Raw genomic sequence first — 20,148 nt, 5'->3', positions numbered from 1 at the left:
GCTGGGTCAACTTTGCATTACTTGGTCAAGATACTTTTTTATGTCAAGGATACGTATATGCAGCATATTTGGGTCGTACCCATATCCGACACGGGTACGATATGGGCATATTATTTTTATGCCGTATCCATGCTATATAGACTACGATGCCCAAAGAGTCGGTCAGAGTCAAAGATAAGAAAAAAAAAATTTTGGAATACCTTAATGTTCCTCTGTTCAATACTGTGGTGGTGACCTGCAAGGTTGGTAATCCCCCGAACCCATTTAGAATTTGTTGGCAAATTAGTACAATGTAAATGAGATACAGACTTTGGCAATTCACTAATTAATTTTATGAGGTTAGAGGTGCGACATGTCAAATGGAGCTTTTATTCTTACCTTCAAAAATGGTATATAAATCTCCTATTTACTTTAACAAACCACTAAAATTGTAATAACCCGAATTTTCGGGTTCAAATTGTATGAATTCTGGAAATTATTAAATTTGGAAAATTTAATAAATCACATTTTTCGCTTCACGACGATGTCAAAACAAAAACGGAACCGTCTTTAGAAATTTAAATTGGAAAAACGTTACGTTTCTGAAACCTACCTTCACGGAAGTTGTAGAGCATGTCAATATGAATTCGTAGAATCGGACGTCGTATGTGAAAGTTATATTAGCGACGGAAGTTAGTTTCCAATTTTGGAAAAAGTATAAAAAGAGTTTTTAGGGAATTAGGGTTTCCTAAAACAGAAACCCCTCCCTCTCTCTCTTTCTCTCTCTCTCCTTCCCCCGCAGCCCTCCCCCTCTCTCTCGAACTGACCCCTTCTCTCTCAAATCGCCTCCGGCAATCTCATAACCCAGGCTTCCGTGGCTCTCACCATCGGTCTCTCACGCCGCCGCTCGCCGCATCAAAGCTCGATCGACGACTGGAAACACCTGCGTTTCGCCGCCATCTAAGCTCCATCTCCGGATACGCAAGCACTCGGCGATAGTCCCTCTCCACCGCCCATCACTCCCTGGTGCCTTCTCCGAATTATTTGGGACCCTTATAAAGCCACATCCCATCCTCCCTGAAAATCGACCCCGTCGGCATCTCGAGCTCCTCCGACGACTTCCCGACAGTTCTAAGGCTCCACATAGGTGCAGAAACCCTTTAAATCAAATGATATGTGTGATTGTGTGAAGTTTGTGAAGATTTGTGGAGAATTGGAGGAGGAGGAGGGAGAGTACATACCGCCGCCCTAGGTGGTGCATGAGGGAGAGTAAGAGGGGTTAGAGACAGCATTAAGCCGTGGAAGAGTGGAGGAGAAGAAAATAGAGAGTTTTGGGCGGCGGTGAGCACCACGCGCTGCGACTGTGGATGGCGCGTGAGCGCCACGCGCTGTCAGTAAATCGGTGAACTCCATTAAAAAGTAAATTTTGTAAAAAGTAACTTTTTTGTATGGTACTTGTAAAAAGTAATTTATGTACGGTAATTGTAAAAAGTAATTTTTGTACAATAATTGTAAAAGTAATTTCTAAAATAGTAAATCGGTGATTAGTATCTACTTAAACAGTAAATCGGTGTACAGTATATGTAAACAGTACTACATGTACAGTAATACTTAAACAGTACATGTGTGAACAGTAATATGTGAACAGTAATTACATAAAAACCGTAAATTCCTGAAGAGTAAACAATACTACTGATTTGGCATTTGAGGTTTCACGTAACGTTTCTAACCATTCTATTATACAACTAGATGATCAACAAAACAAGTGAAGGATTTGCTTTCAGTATTGCGGAAATTACGCTCAGGAAAATAAGGTGAGTAAACGTCACTATGACGAGTCTACCATTGGCGATGATTCATAATTACGCTTTATTTTAAAAGACCAAACTATGATATGTATATGATATAGTGGGTTGTGTATGTGTATAATGGTAAAAACGATATATATATATATATATATGGGTTGTTGTATTTTATACTATCATATTCATATTTCCAAATGAGTTTATTTATAGCCCTAATATTTATGTTATTTGAGCATGAGTAGTTTGATTTTTGTACAATAACATGTGAGGATTGTATTGTACGTGGTTTTAACTTGTGCCATGTTAAAAAGTTTTATGTCTTCGGACGTGTTGGCATATCGAAAACTAGCATTGGCCGGGTGACAGTTACGATTCAGTTAGAGCTCTAGTTTGTCTGCCGGTGTACTGCATGAGGGTAACAGATGATTACTTGCTTGTGAGTACCCATATTTTTTGGATATTGGGTAACATATGGGTTGCCCAATGTCTGACGGCGTACTGCATGAGGGGTAACATATGAGTACTTGGGTCTCATGAGTAGCCGTATTATAAATGTATTCGGGTAAACATATGGGTTATCTAATTTCTCATGAGCACTTATATTTTTAGATATTATTAGACATCCCAATGGGCCGTCTTGTGACTCATGAGTGTATTTATAATTAAATGTTTTCAGTATTTTTCTCTTGTATTACTATGCGTGTTATACTGTTGTTTTACTCACGAGCTGCAAAGCTTACCAAGTTTGTGTTTACAATCCCGGTGCACCTATTCGATGGTGTAGGGGATAGTTCTGAAAGTGTAGATTAGCAGAATTGGAGGGCTACTCTGAAGATTTCAAAGTTTTTTTATTGCTATTTTGTGGTGAGGATTGAGAGGATTTTACATTCCCATTTGATATAATGCTTGAATTATAAATTGGTTTTTGTAATAATCAAATCGACTGAGATGTACTATGACCTCAGTTACAATACGCTGCGACTATAAGATGATTTCGGGGTCGTGACAAAAATAGTATTTAGACCTCCCCAATTTTTCCAAAATGCCCATAGTCCAATAAAATCAATAAAACTCTAGTTTTTTCTTTAAATTTTATTCATTGGATTCAAACGTATTATAACTATATCAAGTTTCTCAAGCTTAAGTAGAATTATAATACAATAAAATTTATATACAATTCATAACAATAAATGTATTCAAACGGATGAATCACAATAAACTAAAAGAACATAAAGTGAAATCAATATTTTTATTACAATCCATATATGAAATTATTGAACACGATAATATACAGTATAGTTAGATCTTCCTACGTTTGAAAATTCTTTTATTATTTTGTAAAGAAAAATTGAGAAATCAGATGTATTGTATTGAAATTTTTGTTTATTTGTTTATTTTTATTATTATATGTATTGGTAATTTTATATCTGTTGATAAAGTCAACATTAACTTGAAAAAAGATTGAGGTCTAAATGCTGTTTTGAGAGGTGTAAATAGAAGCTCCCCGTGTCAATTTTTTTTTTGCTGCAAATTAAATTTATTTATAAATATTAAATGATGAAAGTAGGATTATTTGAATTTCTACTAGGATATTACATGGCTCCATAGTTACCACAAAATTTGAAAGGTTTATTTGGAATGAAATCTGGAAGGTTAATTGACCCCCATAATTGTGGAATGTATATACCATTCTTTCAATGCCACCGTAGAACTACGTGGTAATACCTAGTAGTTTACCATTCCAATCACAATTTGATACGCAATATTTTATCAAAAAAATTATATTTCAGCTATTTTGTCAAATATTATTTTAGGCTTCTTTCTATAACCCCACACTCTAATATCTTAAACCATAAACCCTAAACTCTAAACCCGAAATTCTAGTTCAAAATCATCATTACCCATGAAGGTCATTTCACAATTAATAAAAATATGTTAAAATAGAATTTTGGTACAATAAATTCACGTGTTGAAATGTAACAAATAAGAATGATCAATAGGCATTTTCACGTGGTATTACGGTAGCATATAAATATATATATATATATATATATTTATTTATTTATTTATAAATATTAAATGATGATCAAAACTAGGATTATTTCAATTTCTACTAGGATATTACATGGCTCCATAGTTACCACAAAATCTGGAAGGTTTATTTGGAATGAAATCTGGAAGGTTATAGCCTTTGATTGGTACCACATATCAAAGGGAAACTCCGTCGAATCTCTCATATAAATATAAAGCCTATATGTCTCTTAATCTTGCCTCATGAAGATGATCGGGAGACAGTACAATCTGCTGCTTCTGGTGTTATGCACTTTGATAAGTTTTATTTCTTCAGGTTCGTCGTCTTGTTTGTTCCATATTATACTTACAAGCAAAGTTGTTTCATATAATTTGCATGTTTCTCTTTGGTAACATTTAGCATTATCAAATTCAACATATTTTCGTGATAAACACTATTATCAATTTCGAACTGCCTCACCACTTGAACAAATTCGAATGGAGTTTATTGAAATATATAGTTGAGACCTCTACTAAAAACTATATCAGCATAATGTCGTTGATCATAAGTTATGATGGGTTTATTGCTTAATTATATTTTCGTCAAAAAGAAACCCTAACAGTATGAGTATTTTGCAGAATTTGACGTACAAGCCTTACCCTATGATTACTCAGCAAGTATTGAGGCAAGTTAATTTTACTTGCGCAGTATTCAAGCAATGATTATGTTGTTAAATCTAGTAATCTACATAAACGTACGCTTTTAGTTACCATCTCAAGTAAATTATTTCTGACGTATCTTCTTTCCCTCTCTCCAGTGTTTGGCAAATCCTCACAAGCCTAAGTATGGTGGAGGTATCATAATGAACCCCGAGTTTGATAATGGGTTAAGAGGATGGTCTTCTTTTGGCAATGCAAAACTACAGCACAGAAAATTACAGGGTAACAAGTTCCTTTCGGCTCAGAGTCGAAGCCAACCGCATGATAGCATGTCTCAGAAGGTTTACCTTCAGGCTGACAAGCTCTACACATTTTCAGGTATCTAATCAACTGTCTTAATTAAGTGCACATATCAGGTAATCAGGTGACCGGTCTCTACCCTGATCTGTACCATTAGGTGTACGTAGAGACACAAATAATTGATGAGATCATGCAGGTTGAGACTTGAGAGACACCAATTATATAAGATGCACAGATCAGGATATATAAGGGTAGAGGTGGAAACTACTAAACATCTCTCTTGTGATATGTATACATTATATCATTGGTGTCTATACCTTTACGTATTTTTATTTACCTTATTTACCAACTACTATGTTGTGCATTAGTATTTCGGTTTTCCTAATTTTACCTCTAAGTTAGTAATTAGACCACCTCTATTTTACGTTTTCCAGCCATATGAGATTTAAGTATTAGCCCTTACATTTATATAAGCAAATCAATTTGTGTTGATGTAAATATATGTATATCGCCAGCTTGGATACAAGCAAGTGGTGGCAATAGCGTTGCAGTAGCAGCTATGTTCAAGACAGCTTCTGGATTCGTACGTGCTGGTGAGATTATTGCGGAATCAAGTTGTTGGTCCATGCTGAAGGGTGGTCTCACTGTCGAGGCTTCAGGCAATGCCGAGCTCTATTTCGAGGTATATCAAAGCAATTAAGCAATACAATAAAGTTGGATTTACTGATCCTATAATATCTGTATCCTTTTATGATCTTATTGATTATGAATTTATGATCTTTTTTCAGAGCAAGAACACCTCCGTTGAGATTTGGGTTGACAGTATTTCATTGCAACCGTTCACAAAACAGCAATGGAAGTCTCATCAAGATCAAAGCATTGCCGAGGTAACATTACTAGGCACAAATAATATTTCATTCATTAGTCCTTAATATGTGTACACACTCGATCTGAACCTCATTCAATTACGATTTACGTTGTAGAATCGCAAGAGCAAAGTGCGAATCCAAGCAGTTGATGCACGAGGCAATCCTTTGCCAAATGCAACAATCTCCATTGAACAAAAGTATCCCAGTTTCCCTTTCGGTTGTGCTATCACCAAGCTCATCCTCGACAACCCTGCCCACCAAAAGTGGTTCACATCAAGGTTTAGAGTAACAACATTTGGGGACGAAATGAAATGGTATAGCACAGAGAATGTCCAAGGACATGAGGACTACTCGGTTGCTGATGGCATGCTTCAGTTTACACAACAAAACAACATTGCAGTCAGAGGCCATAATGTGTTCTGGGATGATCCCCAGTATCAACTCGGTTGGGTCAAAGCGCTCAATCAGCAACAACTTGAAAGTGCAACCAACAAGAGGCTCAATTCTATCATGCAGAGATACAAGGGCAAGGTCATTGCCTGGGATGTTGTCAACGAAAACTTACATTTCAATTTCTTTGAAAGTAAGATGGGTCCAAATGCTTCAGCAATATTTTATAACTGGGCTATTAAAGCTGATGCAGAAACCCCCTTGTTCTTGAATGACTACAATACCATTGAGGAGACCAGAGATGAAGTATCCTCTCCAGCTAAGTACCTCCAAAAGCTCAGAGAGATCCAAAGCTTTCCGGGCAATGAAGGCGGACGATATGGAATCGGGCTTGAGTCTCATTTCGCTACCACTCCGAACATTCCTTACATTCGAGCTTCTCTTGATACTCTTGGGGCTGCAAAAGTTCCCATTTGGATTACAGAACTGGACGTATCAAGTAAACTCAATCAGCCATTATACTTGGAGCAACTTCTTAGAGAGTTGCACTCTCATCCTCAGATTCAAGGAATCATTATGTGGGCCGGAAGGGGACCTCAAGGATGTTACCAGATGTGTTTGACAGATGAAAACTTCAACAACTTGCCGACTGGTGACGTTGTGGACAAGTTACTACGTGAATGGGGTTACTGGGCGACGTCGGAGTCTTTCAGAACAGACAGCAATGGATATTTTGTGGCTTCTCTTCCCCATGGAGATTATGACGTGAAGATCAGCTCTAATTCTTCAGACGTAGATTCCTCCAGGCTTCACAAATTGAATGTAATATCAACAACTAGGTCCTTGAAACTTTCTGTTTAGTTTGAAGAATATTTTTGCTTTAGATCGAGGTTGATGTAATTTGAATATAGTTGAAATTTGAAATGAAGAACAAGAAAACATGTTTTGAATAATTAAGGCCGGTCTTTGCACAATCTGCTGGATAGCTCTAATTGAATATCAAAGCCAAAAACTTGCATTGACATTTTTAAATGATCTTTAAAAAAAACAAACTCTCAGCTAATAAACTCTTAATTAAATGACATTTTTAAATGATCCATCTCGTATACAAATTATCAAGAAATATCTAATATATTTCAGATGTCATGAAATCGGAGCAGACGCGTATGATGAAAGGATACATTGTAATTCATTATTGTGCTTAAACCATGCATGATCATAATCAATCAATAAGCATATAACGCACTTTGACCCTCTAGTAGAACGTCGATTCACTACAAGAAATATGACTTGAGGGGACATTTGTTAAGTGTCCCATTTGATACACATATTTCAGCTATAGATACACATAACACAAATGTCCATTTCTCTAGTGTTCCTATTGATTTATGGCACATATAAATTATATGTCCCCAAATAAACACAATGAGGCCCATGATTTCTTAAACTACAAATGTATATCTACTCTCATATCTTTATACAAATATTTATACAAATACACTACACTTATAGGGACACTTGAGCTATTTGTGCCCATTGACAATCTTTTTCTTTTGGTTCCCCCCTCCTAATGTGGAATAATTGCAGATCTAGGCAGAAAAAAATTAATGTTTCATTACTTACCACAACAGTAACTACAACAAGAATGTAATACTTATTGAATCAAAAATATATATTGAACTCAAATATTCAACAATACATCAACATGACCTAGAACCTCTTGTCTGAAAACAAAAAACATATCCCAGAACCTCTATTACATTCTCTCATGAACAATAGATCAACCCAGCTCTATAAGAGGTGCTACTGGGACAACTTGTGATAATAAAGACATAGAGAGGCATATGATGGCCAAATTCGCTTATTGCTGCTCTATCAAGTAGAAAAAAGTAGTAAGAGGTAGTCGGAACCTGCTCTCTGACATCATCACTGCTGGAGCTTAGAAGGTGCACAATTAGGGGAACTGCACCATGTTCAATAAAAACTCGATCTAGTGACACCATCATGTATGTAGCGAGGATGCATAGATAGCTGAGATGTGCCCCCAAAAGGTCTAACTTTGGTTCCCTGCAACCATATAACATGGCATTTAAACGAAGACTTCATATACTGATTTGAACAAAACTGAAAGAACACATGCACAGGTAAGTACAACTTATTCATCCTATATTGTAACACAGTTCAAAAAATAAGATTCATAACACTAACAGACTGTAGCATAACCAGTTGATGCAAGGAGAATCTCTCCAGCAATTATTTTCAAGATTGTGTGACATATGTGCATTTCCAACCTTTAAGAGTCCATGGCATGTTAAAAGTACAGAAGGAATGACATAAGCACTCACCTCGACACAATATTTGCAGAGTGGAAAATATCACCCTGTCTGAGTTCAGAAATGACCCTCAATCAGTTGGTTCAAGTAACCAAATACCAACTATAAGGTGTAAGTATCTATATCTAGACATGGTAAACTACGAGATACTTAAAGCTGATACTTATAAGTTTGTGCCTGTATTGTGTAAATCCCTTTAGTACATAATAGAAGTCTTCAAGGCCTGGATTATAACCTTCTACATCCATAGCATTTAAATCCCTTTGTTTGTTCAAATTTCGCTGCTTTTGCAAGTAACAGTCTTGTAGGTCGTTGTACTGTTGCAACATGAAGAGATGACATCAGGAAAAGAAAAGCCCCAAATAATGATTCAGGATACTATGAAAGTTTAGCTAGTAGCCTATCTGAAGTGCGGAACTCCTTGGCCTAACCACAACAAGTAACTCTTACCATCACACATTTCTAATGTCACATTAAGGTACAAGTCGTGTTCCGGAAACAAACATGAAAAGGAAAGATATAGTGGATAATCTAAAGGTCTTTAACATCCACAACAATTGGCCAGGCTATTAAAAAGCTCACTTCACAACATTGCTAACCTGCGAATGGACTCGCCTTTTCCTTGCCACCGACAGTCCTCCTTGTGGATTTACAGGCTGCATATGCCTCGTATGGGTTTGCACATTGTTTACAACAGCCTTGTTGCTATGTAAATTGATAGAACTCATCTGTGCTTGCACATCTTACGCACTATGAACAATGTCATTTCTCTGCTGTTCATCACCAAGCAGCCTCAGTCTCACTGACTTACCCTGTTGTTGGCTGTATAGCTCAACTCTACATCTCTCCACCGCAATCATGTCTTTCTTATTGTAATCAAGATCAGCTTGTCTCTGCCATGGAAACTCTCACATTATCATATAGGCCAAATATTTATATCACCCAAAAATCACCACAACAAATTTTATCGAGTCTCAATCTACCTCATTGAGCTCCTCTAGCTTTTGGCTTTTGCCTCTTAAGGCAATGCAATAACCCAAGCATGACCTCCATGCTCGACTCGGACTCTTGCACCTCCATCTTCCTCTTCTTCTCTTCAAGTGACTACCCAAGCTGCATACAAAGCCTAATGAATCCTAGAATTGACATAAGAGCCTCCAATTTTCGAAGAACAACGCCGACCAATACCCAGAAAAATTCAAAATCGAATTAGTCAAGAAAACAATCAAACTAAATCACCAGGATGATGAAGACAACGAGATGAATGATTTCCATACCATATTCGATAGAATCGGTGGCTGCAAACGCAGGTGCCACCTTGATGCTGGACATTATTCACTGTGATTTCTCCTTCCACAATTGCCGATCGGAAAAGCCAGAGCCGGAAACGCGTCGGCGACATCGAAATAGGTTGAACGGAGGTGGTGCGGCGGCCTAAGCGAAGCTAAAGGTGGAGGAAGGACGGCGGTTTGGCGCGTGGGTCGTTAGGTCGCGAAGAGGGAGGTTGGTTTGAGAGCTCGATCTGTTTGCTCTCAGTTACTCTCCAATACACATACATAGTCTAAATAATCCAAGGGCTGAAGTAATTCCACCAATTTCTACGGCTAAGATTGCACCGTAACCATTTTCTGATTTCCCAAATAATTCCTTTAAATTTCCCAACTTAAGAAAAATCTTATACATAGCTTGATAATCCAGAAAATTCACCAAACATTCTCAAGTACTCGACGTAACGTTTATAACTCTTAGTACAAGAGAGTCACTTATCTGAAACAAATATTCTCGATATTTACTTTAATTAATCACTAATATCGTAAAACAGTCATTAACGATCTCAACTTAACTCGTTAATAACTCCGGGGCTTACATCCTCTCTTGGTCTGGGTATTCTACTAAGAGCGAGAAGAACAAGAATCATATGTTTGAGAAATTTTTTGTCAAATATATCAATAGATATTAGTGAGAAATAATAGAGATAAGGTAATGAGTTAGTTTGATGGTGGCCAAGGGTTTTTGTATGGCACAGTATTTCATAGATAAAAGAAAGAGTTTGAAAAGAGTATTCTACTATTTGTCTTGGAGAAGCAACGGTAGTCTACCAACAAAATATACATTTTGTGTAGTTTAGGGACATATATAAGTCTCTAAATGTCACACCCCGGGACTATTTCAGAGATCGAAATACAACAGTATTCGCCGTAATCCCAAATAAATAAGCAACCGAAAGTCAAGACCGACGTGTCGATTTTCTATTAACTCGAAACTACAAGGCTAATGATAAAAATAGGAACAAAATGATGATAAGACATGAGGAGCAAATGTAATATAGACGCAAATAACAAATGCAAAAGGTAGCAATGTAAGACTCAAACATCAAACAAAGAACATGTCTAAGTTTCACCGGTCCACTCGGTCCAATAAGGAGGTAAATGACCAGGTTAGAAGACGAGATATACTAGAGTGCGTCAAATGCATCAACAAAATTCAACTCGGAGATCGGAAAGCTGAAACACTGCGAATTAAGATCCTCGGGAGTGAGAACCAACAAATGATACACGAAGGCTAACAAACCGGCCACTAGCCTCCAGACCAACGTCACTAGACACCTGCAAAACAAGAGGCTGAGCACTCATCCTCGCTAACTCGTTTTAGGACCGATACCCTACCGAGGTAGGGTTTGAAAATGAAGGAAAATATGATAAGGGTGCAATGCTTAAATGTAAAAACATATAAATGTGCGCTCAAGTAGGAAGTGAGAATGTAGCGTGAAAGTGAACTATGCGTCTAGTACTACCCTTTTCACGAGTCCCGGAACCAGAAATCAGGACTACGGTACCACTCACGATAAAGTATACGATGTCGGATATCAGGACAACAGAATCACCGTACATACACATAGTCGGTACCAGATACCAGGACGACGGTATCACCGATAATTCAGTATGGTGCCAGACATCAGGACAACGAGATCACCAATACTAAATAAGACACGGTGTCGGATATCAGGACGACAGAATCACTGATAATACAGTATGGTGCCGGACATCAAAACAACGGGATCACCAATACTAAATAAGACACAGTGCCAGATATCAGGACGACGGAATCACCGGTAATAAATTTACCGTCTAACTCGAGTAAAGTGCTCGAGACGTCGACTAAAGAACTGCACAAATAACGATAAATATCACTAACTTGGAAAGGTAACGGCTTACCCTAGCGGGCGGCTCACCACTTACCTGAGATAGTAGTGCCGAAGTTCGTGCTCCAGATCTTGCTCCTCGTGCTCTGTGTAGAATCACGTCCCTCGAGTTCGTCTCATATCTCAACGAATAACGAAAAATGGGAGTAAGGTTTACTGTGCTTATAGTTGATTTAACAAATTATCGACGGTTGACCAATTTGACCATCTGAGTCGAGGTATCCGGATGATAGGTTGATTTTTTTCAAACGCGAGTGTGAATTTATTTTATAGATATTCTTATTTTAGATTTAAGACGCGAATTACCGATAAAAATGGAAATGTTTAATTTACTATTCCGACATTTAAATCTCTCACGCTCAAAAGTTTCTCAATTTCCGATTCGGGAGAAAATCAAGTTCGACGTTTAATCGAAAAGCTAAGAATACGTTTTAGTGGAAAATACTAAAATCCCTTAATCCGATTTAAATCGGAAATCGTAAAGTGAAAAAGGAAAGTAGAAAGTAAATTAGATTTGGGAAAAACAATAACTTTTTAACTTATTTACTACTAGGAGTAAGACCATAATTCTTGAAGTCAACGTGGGTATTTTGGTAATTTCACAGTTGCAATAAAATAGTGAAATATAACTCGGTAACAATAAAACCAGGGTTTTCACCCTATCTTCTCCGATCAATTTCCGGCCAACAATCTTTGATCAAAACCAACCAAAACCAACATACAATTTTACTAAACGAATCGAAACGACGTTACAAACACAATAACACCAAAATTAAAGGAATCGAGGTTCGATTGATACCTCAACGAAGCACCAGAAAGAGATCATGTCAGCGTTGCACTCCTCCACTCCTAATCCGAGTTGCTGGGACATACTGTCCACCTCCCAAATTCTGTTGCAGCTGCTTCGAGCTCACCTCCCCTTCTAGAGTCCAAAACTCACTGCTAGAAACCAAGAACAAGGTCACTGGAGTTCATGGGACATGCCGGAGACAAAACCAAGAAAACAAAGAGGTTCAGGCTTTGACTCAAAGAATTAAACTAGAAATCAAGGAAGATGACCGAGCTTTACCATGAAAATGAGGAGGAGAGGCCGTTAGAGTCGAGGAACCCGACGCTGGAGCTCACTGCCACAAGATTTGATGTCGCCGGATCGAAGCTGAATGTCAATTCCGTGGACATGGTTGAAGAGAGAGGAGAGAGGAGAGAGGCGGTCACTGCGGTGGTGGTCTCGCCGTCTGCGTCAGCCGGACGGTGGCGCTAGGTGGAAGAGAAGGCGGAGGCCCTTTCTGGGTACTCTCGGGGAGAGAGGAGAACTCGAAGGAAGAAGAAGAGACATAGGCTCCCGTGTATGGGTGTGTAATGTAGTTGGGTATTTATAGGTTGATCTGACGGTTTAGATCAATTCGCTCAAATGGACGGTCAAGATTTTAAAAATGGAAAATATGAATTTCTGAAGATATGACTTAGAAGTCGTTAACTTCGTAAACGCGTAGAAAATTAACCGAGCGTCGGAAAAATATTCCGCAAATACCCGAAGATCAGCTACAATTCTTCAGACGTAGATTTCTCCGAGCTTCACAAATTGAATGTAATATCAACAACTAGGTCCTTGAAACTTTCTGTTTAGTTTGAAGAATATTTTTGCTTTAGATCGGGGTTGATGTAATTTAAATATAGTTGAAATTTGAAATGAAGAACAAGAAAACATGTTTTAATAATTAAGGCCGGTCTTTGCACAATCTGCTGGATAGCTGTAATAACCCGAATTTTTCGAAACTAAATGTCGAGTATTTTCAAAGTGCTAAATTTGTGAAATTAATTCAAGACGACAATTGGTGGTTCGCGACATTTCGAAACGAAAACGGAAACGTTTTCGGATCGTTTAATTAGAAAACGTAACGTTACCGCAACGTATAGATTGAATTTTATTCCGTCGCTCGGTTGTGAAAACTTCCTACACGGAAGTCGTAGAGCTCGTCGATATGAGTTCGTGGACACTTCACGCGTTCGAATCGAATGTCGGACGCGAAAGTTATTAACGACGGAATGTCATTTCCGATTTTGGAAACGGGTATAAATAGAATATTTTAGGGATTAAATGGAAACCCTTCATCCGCGACTTCTCTTCCCCCCCCCCCCGAACTCACCTCTCCCTCGGATCGCCTCCGGCGATCTCCTCAGATGGAACGACGTGGTCCTCACCGCCACACCACACGACCTCGCAAGGACCTCCGCATCGGACCCCAAGCCCATGACGCCCCGCCTCGTCGTTGTGAAGCAGCGAGCCACAACCGAGCCTCCTACGATTCTCGCCGACGCAAACCTCGGCGCTCATCCTCTCCACCGCTCCTCACATCCAGAGCCACCAACAGCGCGACCGGAGCTCGATTCGCATCGCCCAAATCACAGATCGCACGATCTCGACTCCGCCAAACATCTTGAGTTCTCCGGCCATTTTAGGGCAACGTACAGGTAAGGAATACATTTAATTTGATGTTGTGATGTGTGTGGATGATTTTGGGATCGATTTGATGAAGTTTGGGAGAGAATCGGAGGAGGAGGAGATTTGGGGATACCGCCGCCTTGGGCGGCGCGTGTGGACGCGTGGAGGTGGCTAGGCACGGTGTGACGTCGTGGGAAGGAAGAGGGGAGGAAGGAGAAGAGATTTGGGGCGGCGGTGGCGTCATACGCGCCTTGGTTGGTTTCGGCGCGTGGGCCCCACGCGCTGCCACGGTGAGTGGCGCGTGAGCGCCACGCGTGCACCTCACGCGCCGCCACATGCGGCTGCGCGTGAACAGTGTTTCCGAATGGTAATTTTGTAATTTATTTTTACGTACGGTAAATGTAAAAATGTGATTTACGTACGGTAAATATAAATTTTATTTACGTACAGTGAATGTAAATGTAAATTTACTTTTAGTAAATGTAAAAAATAATTTTGGAAGGGTAATTCAGTAATTATTATTTACTGAGACAGTACGTACATTTGAATAATATTTACACGTACAAGAATACGTAAACAGTATGCACTCGTACAGAAATACGTATTGGATGTGTATTTGTACAGTAATACATGCATAGTAAATACGTGAATAGTACACAGTGAACAGTAAATTCGTAAAACCGAAAATTGCTGAACAGTAACCGATTATTACTGTTTCGGCATTTAAAGGTTTACGAAACGTTTCTAAATTCTTTTCTTATCTTTTCAAGGTGATCGATAAATCAAGGAAATGAATTATCTTAGGAAATTGTGGAATTACGCTCGAGTCGATAAGGTGAGTAAAATCTCACATATTACGAATCTACTCTTGCGGTGAATTTCAAGATTTTTGCAAGAGTTTTAAATATTGAAATACGACATGTATATGATATAGTGGAATATATATATTTGTACAAATGGTAAATAAGTACTTATATATAATTTGCTATATTATATACTGTTATGAATTCATTGTGAATAGGTCATTTCGATGACAAGAATTATATTGAGCATGTGATTTAATTTGTACAATATGAGGTGTGATTATTGTACGTGGTTTTAACATGGTGTTTGTTAAAAATGTTGATTTGTCTTCAGACTTGATTTTTGTACAATATGATGTGAGATTATTGTACGTGATTTTAACATGGAGTTTGTTAAAACGTTTTGTCTTCGGACGAGTTTTGTCTTCGAATGAGTTTTTGTCTACGGACGTGTTTATGAAATAAGACATGTATATGATATAGTGGATTATATATGTATTGTATAAATGGTAAATATGTACATATATATATAGTTTGCTATATAATATACTGTTATGATTTTATTGTGATTATGTCATTTTGATGATGAGATTTATATATCGAACATGTGATTTTGATTTGTATAATATGAGGTGTGATTATTATACGTGATTTTGATTTGTACAATATGAGGTGTGATTATTGTACGTGATTTTGATTGGTACAATATGAGGTGTGATTATTGTACGTGAATTTAACATGGAGATTGTTAAAATGTTGATTGTCTTCGGACTTGATTTTGGTACAATATGATGTGAGATTATTGTACGTGTTTGGCAAGTCGGAACCTAGCCTTTGGCCGGGCGAAAGTTACGATACAGTTAGAGCTCTAGTCTGTCTGCCGGAGTACTGCATGTGAGGTAACAGGTGGTTATCTGCTCATGAGTACTCATATTTTTGGATGTTGGGTAGCGGGTGGTTGCCCAATATCGGCGGTGTACTACGAGAGAGGTAACAGATGTGTACCAGCGTTCTTTAGTACCCGTATTATAAATGCATTTGGGTAACTAGAATGGTTACTTAATTTCTCATGAGCGCTTCATTTCATATTTTTTTGGGACAGCCAGATGGGCCGTCCATTGACTCATGAGTGCATTTATATTTGTTTGATTTGTGGATTTTCGTATATATTGTTATGCGAGTTATATTTTCATTTTACTCATACGAACTGTAAAGCTTACCGGGTTTGTGTTTACAATCTCGGTGCACCAATTCGATGATGTAGTAGATAACTCCGCAGGTGTGGATTAGCGGGAATTGACGGACCGCTCAGAGGACTTGAAGTTATTTATCTCCAACTTGTGTGAGGATTTGGTGTGACTATCTTGTGAGGTTGTTGTGAGGATTATACATTTCCATTTGTTATAATGTTGAATTATAATTTGGTTTGTAATAATCGGTTTGACTGAGTTGTATTTTGAACTCAGAGATGATCCGCTGTGGCATTTTAAATGATTTCGATTTCATTGAGATTGTTTGGTGTTTAACGACTTTGAAATTTTGAGTTTTTATACTCGAAATTTTAGGGTCGTTACAATAACTCTAATTGAATATCAAAGCCAAAAACTTGCATTGACATTTTTTAATGATCGATCTCGTATACAAGTTATCAAGAAATATCTAATATATTTCAGATGTCGTGAAATCGGAGCAGACGCGTATGATGAAAGGATACATTAATTATCTTATTGTTCTTAAACCATGAATGATCATAATCAATCAATATGCATATAACGCACTTTGACCCTCTAGCAGAACGTCGATTGATCATGAAATTTAGCGTATGAGTTCCCATATATTTATTATTAAATTTATTAAAGATTCCAAAGAAGCTGAAAGTAAATTATTGCAAAGCTTGGATCGGGGAGAACATAAATTTACTTCGGAGATAACTTCTAGCGCAGTCAAAGTACATGCATGAGATCAAATTTGGATTCTTACATTGAACACTTTCAGTTCAGTGCATTAATCAATCCAGATTTGACTGGCATAAAGTTTCGTCCAGATTTGACTAATTTAATTTAATTTAGTTTTATTACCAGCGATGAATCTCCCACATAAGCAAATTATATCAAGATTTGATTTAATTTCATCATCTTTTGCTTTACATATAAATACATGCAGTGCTTCGCTCCTTTTCCCTCATCAAATAATATGCTTGTTTATTGATGAATGAAGATTCAAGCAGGAACCAACATGCTTCTTCTGTTATGCACCCTTCTTTTAGCTACAGGTTTGGTATACTTTATTAGTTTTGTGTTTTGTTTATCGAAATCATGGGACATTTGATATGTTAGATTATTGTAGAGAAATTAGAGTATTAGACATGCATTCATATATACTGATTACTGGACCTGATTAATGTATTACAATTTTGCAATTGATATATATATATATATATAGTAGTAACGTACAAAAGTGTATACATACTGTACCGTACGTGTTCGCAAGCAACTATACTAGGCTTAGCTGTTTGAAAATTGTGCTAGATCATATAAGAGTATTTAAAGAATACTTTGGCAGGGACGTCGTTGGAAGCAAATGGTGTACCCTATGATTACACAGCCAGTATTGAGGCAAGTTTTACGCACAAGTAATCCAGCGATATGTGCATTCCTTACTTAAACCTTATTTGGCAAACCCTAAAATGATATGTTTTCCCTTAATTTTCAGTGTTTGGCGAATCCTCTCAAACCCCAGTACGATGGAGGAATCATCGTAAACCCGGAATTAAATGAAGGCTTAAACGGCTGGACTACCTTCGGTAATGCAACCATAGAACATCGAAAATCCGAAAACAATAGCTTCATAGTGGCTCATAGCAGAAGCCAACCACATGACAGTATTCTTCAGAGGGTTCACTTGGAAAGTGACAAGCTCTACACATTTTCTGGTATATAAATTATGTAACTTTATATATACAAGGCAAAGGCAGTGCAGAAATTGTTCATTTGTGCTCTACGTGGTAATTAATTATCAAGTTCTAATTTGTTGATGCATGTCTGCAGCTTGGGTACAAGTGAGCAACGGTAGTGACGTTCCGGTAACTGCTGTTTTTAACACACCTACCGGATACGTTCCCGCCGGTGCAACTATTGCAGAATCAAATTGTTGGACCATGCTCAAAGGTGGCCTAAATGTGGATGCCTCTGGCATTGCCGAGCTCTATTTTGAGGTTGTAGCTACTTATTCCGATATATTGATCACTGCATGCAATAAAATTATTTGTGCCATATGTAATTTTATAATAATTAGATCTTTGATTTGTTGAACACTCCAGAGCGAAAACACTATGGCCGAAATTTGGGTTGATAGCATCTCTTTACAACCTTTCACCCAGGAGCAATGGATGTCTCATCAAGATCAAAGCATTGAAAAGGCAAGGCGTCTCAAGTAAATGTGATTATTTGGACTAGGCAATTATGTTACTGCATGCAATCGATCACTATCATCTCAGTAAATGTGATTATTTGGACTAGGCAATTATCTTACTGCATGCAATCGATCACTATTATCTCAAGTAAATGTGATTATTTGAACTTGGAAATTATCTTACTGCATGCAATCACTAGCTTTCTAAGTTCATACAATTAAAGGTAATTACATGCATAATGAAGAAACTGGACAAAATTGTTTGCAGATACGTAGGAGCGAGGTGAAAATCCAAACAGTTGATGCGCAAGGAAACCCTCTTCCAAATGCTACGATCTCTATCGAACAAAAAGCAGGAGGTTTCCCATTTGGCTGTGCTATGAACAAACTCATTCTCTCCAACACTGCCTACCAAAATTGGTTCACATCAAGGTTCAGAGTGACAACATTTGAAAACGAAATGAAATGGTATAGCACAGAAACTTCCGAAGGACATCAGGACTACTCGGTTCCGGATGCCATGCTTTCGTTTGCGAAACGGCACAACATTGCAGTAAGAGGTCACAATGTTTTCTGGGATGATCCACAGAACGTACAAGGCTGGGTCAAATCACTCCCTACGAAACGACTCACCACGGACGCATATTGGAGAGCACGTAATATTGTGAATAGATACAAGGGCCAACTTATTGCATGGGATGTTGTCAATGAAAATCTGCATTTTGATTTCTTTGAAAGAAAGATGGGTCCTTCAGCTTCAGGCATCATGTATAATTGGGCTCTTAAAACTGATGGAGCAACTCCTTTATTCTTGAATGATTTCAATACCATTGAGGAGAGCAGAGATTGGAAATCGTCACCAAAAGCCTACATTACCAGGCTTAGAGGGATTCAAAAGGTACAAGATAATTACAAAGGCCGATTCGGGATTGGACTTGAGTCACATTTTGTTACTCCCAACATTCCTTACATAAGATCTTCTATTGACTATCTTGCCGCTGCAAAGTTGCCTATTTGGATTACAGAGTTGGACGTGCAGAAGGGTCCTAATCAGGTAACATTAATCGAGTAATACAGTTACGTTTTCGTAAATAGATCTTGAACTGAGACTGATCTGTGTTGGATTTCATATGAGCAGGCATGGTACTTGGAGCAGATTCTAAGGGAGGTACACTCTCACCCACAAGTTCAAGGAATTGTGATTTGGTCTGCATGGCAACCTCAAGGATGTTACAGAATGTGCTTAACCGATAACAATTTCAAGAACGTGGCTACTGGAAATGTTGTGGACAAGTTACTACACGAATGGGGTTTGCGGGATTTCGATACGACTTCTGCCACAACAGACACTAATGGTTTCTATGAAGCCTCCCTCTTTCATGGGGATTATGAAGTTAACATCACTCACCCCTCAGTTACAAATTCTTCCTTGGTTCATAGATTCAATCTGGCACCAAGATCTGAGTCCCAAGGACCATTGCAGCTCAAACTCTCTGTTTGAGAATACTCAATGATGCTAGCAAAATTTCCTAGCTACCTTCTTTCCATCACGATTCATTGCATCTCAATTTGTAATACAATATCTCAAAAATATAGATAATTAATCAATACAATCAAAATACAAGTTTTCAGTTTTTACATTCCCTCTTACGTGCCCATATTTGATCTCACCTACATTTAATTAAGTACATTTTCCTGTATGTCGAGGAACATTCTACTTCATAATTGTTTTTGTTGACACAAATGTGAAACTACGTACGAGTGCTATACACAAATTCGTTGGTTAATTGATACAAGCTTGCACTATCCTACAACGTATTGCTGTCGATGACACATATGACGTTAATTGTATGTAGAGGTCACTCTTGTGCGAAAACAGAAAAGAAAGCTAGTGTAGAGGCCACTTTGATAATTGAGGTATTGCACTAATGCACACTCTCCTT

At 38.0% G+C, this 20,148-nt stretch overlaps 3 protein-coding genes across 8 annotated transcripts; 2 read left to right on the top strand and 1 right to left on the bottom strand.

The window, feature by feature from the left end:
* The first annotated feature begins 4,058 nt into the window (after positions 1-4,058).
* On the top strand, positions 4,059-6,874 carry LOC126784847 (endo-1,4-beta-xylanase 5-like). The gene is made up of 6 exons (XM_050510359.1): positions 4,059-4,131; positions 4,434-4,480; positions 4,613-4,832; positions 5,270-5,436; positions 5,543-5,641; positions 5,738-6,874. The coding sequence occupies exons 1-6, from the start codon at positions 4,059-4,061 to the stop codon at positions 6,872-6,874; spliced, it is 1,743 nt and encodes a 580-aa protein (XP_050366316.1).
* A 787-nt stretch (positions 6,875-7,661) lies between these two features.
* Positions 7,662-9,867, bottom strand: LOC126782966 (E3 ubiquitin-protein ligase COP1-like). 6 transcript variants are annotated; one of them, XM_050508329.1, is made up of 5 exons: positions 9,330-9,611; positions 8,946-9,239; positions 8,582-8,663; positions 8,359-8,397; positions 7,662-8,080 (listed from the first exon to the last, which is right to left on the bottom strand). In XM_050508329.1, the coding sequence occupies exons 2-5, from the start codon at positions 9,072-9,074 to the stop codon at positions 8,067-8,069; spliced, it is 264 nt and encodes an 87-aa protein (XP_050364286.1). In that variant the 5' UTR covers positions 9,075-9,239; positions 9,330-9,611; the 3' UTR covers positions 7,662-8,066. The 6 variants fall into 6 exon arrangements, 3 of the variants coding, with proteins under 3 accessions (XP_050364286.1, XP_050364284.1, XP_050364285.1); XR_007670824.1 differs by adding an exon at positions 9,624-9,867 and having other exon boundaries at positions 7,662-8,663; positions 9,330-9,501; XR_007670823.1 differs by lacking the exons at positions 8,359-8,397; positions 8,582-8,663 and adding an exon at positions 9,624-9,867 and having other exon boundaries at positions 9,330-9,459.
* A 7,138-nt stretch (positions 9,868-17,005) lies between these two features.
* LOC126782410 (endo-1,4-beta-xylanase 5-like) lies at positions 17,006-19,706 on the top strand. The gene is made up of 7 exons (XM_050507650.1): positions 17,006-17,066; positions 17,357-17,409; positions 17,507-17,726; positions 17,842-18,008; positions 18,114-18,212; positions 18,474-19,259; positions 19,344-19,706. Exons 1-7 carry the CDS (start codon positions 17,006-17,008, stop codon positions 19,704-19,706), a joined length of 1,749 nt encoding a protein of 582 aa, XP_050363607.1.
* Positions 19,707-20,148: the final 442 nt, after the last annotated feature.

The sequence above is a fragment of the Argentina anserina genome, chromosome 2 (genome assembly GCF_933775445.1).
Source record: "Argentina anserina chromosome 2, drPotAnse1.1, whole genome shotgun sequence".
NCBI classification, from domain to species: domain Eukaryota; kingdom Viridiplantae; phylum Streptophyta; class Magnoliopsida; order Rosales; family Rosaceae; genus Argentina; species Argentina anserina.
This window is presented reverse-complemented; position numbering and strand designations above follow the sequence as displayed.

Bases quoted from the DNA above. Each gene is read 5' to 3' on its own strand.
- LOC126782966 (XM_050508327.1), bottom strand. From the start codon at position 8,688: ATGTCATCTCTTCATGTTGCAACAGTACAACGACCTACAAGACTGTTA. The intron at 8,398-8,581 runs GTTATAATCCAG...TTCTGAACTCAG, and splicing joins AAATGCTATGGATGTAGAAG to ACAGGGTGATATTTTCCACT. The intron at 8,081-8,358 runs GTGAGTGCTTAT...ATATGGTTGCAG, and splicing joins TCTGCAAATATTGTGTCGAG to GGAACCAAAGTTAGACCTTT.
- LOC126784847 (XM_050510359.1), top strand. From the start codon at position 4,059: ATGAAGATGATCGGGAGACAGTACAATCTGCTGCTTCTGGTGTTATGC. The intron at 4,481-4,612 runs GCAAGTTAATTT...CCCTCTCTCCAG, and splicing joins ATTACTCAGCAAGTATTGAG to TGTTTGGCAAATCCTCACAA. The intron at 4,833-5,269 runs GTATCTAATCAA...GTATATCGCCAG, and splicing joins CAAGCTCTACACATTTTCAG to CTTGGATACAAGCAAGTGGT.
- LOC126782410 (XM_050507650.1), top strand. From the start codon at position 17,006: ATGAAGATTCAAGCAGGAACCAACATGCTTCTTCTGTTATGCACCCTT. The intron at 17,727-17,841 runs GTATATAAATTA...GCATGTCTGCAG, and splicing joins CAAGCTCTACACATTTTCTG to CTTGGGTACAAGTGAGCAAC. The intron at 18,213-18,473 runs GCAAGGCGTCTC...AATTGTTTGCAG, and splicing joins AAGATCAAAGCATTGAAAAG to ATACGTAGGAGCGAGGTGAA.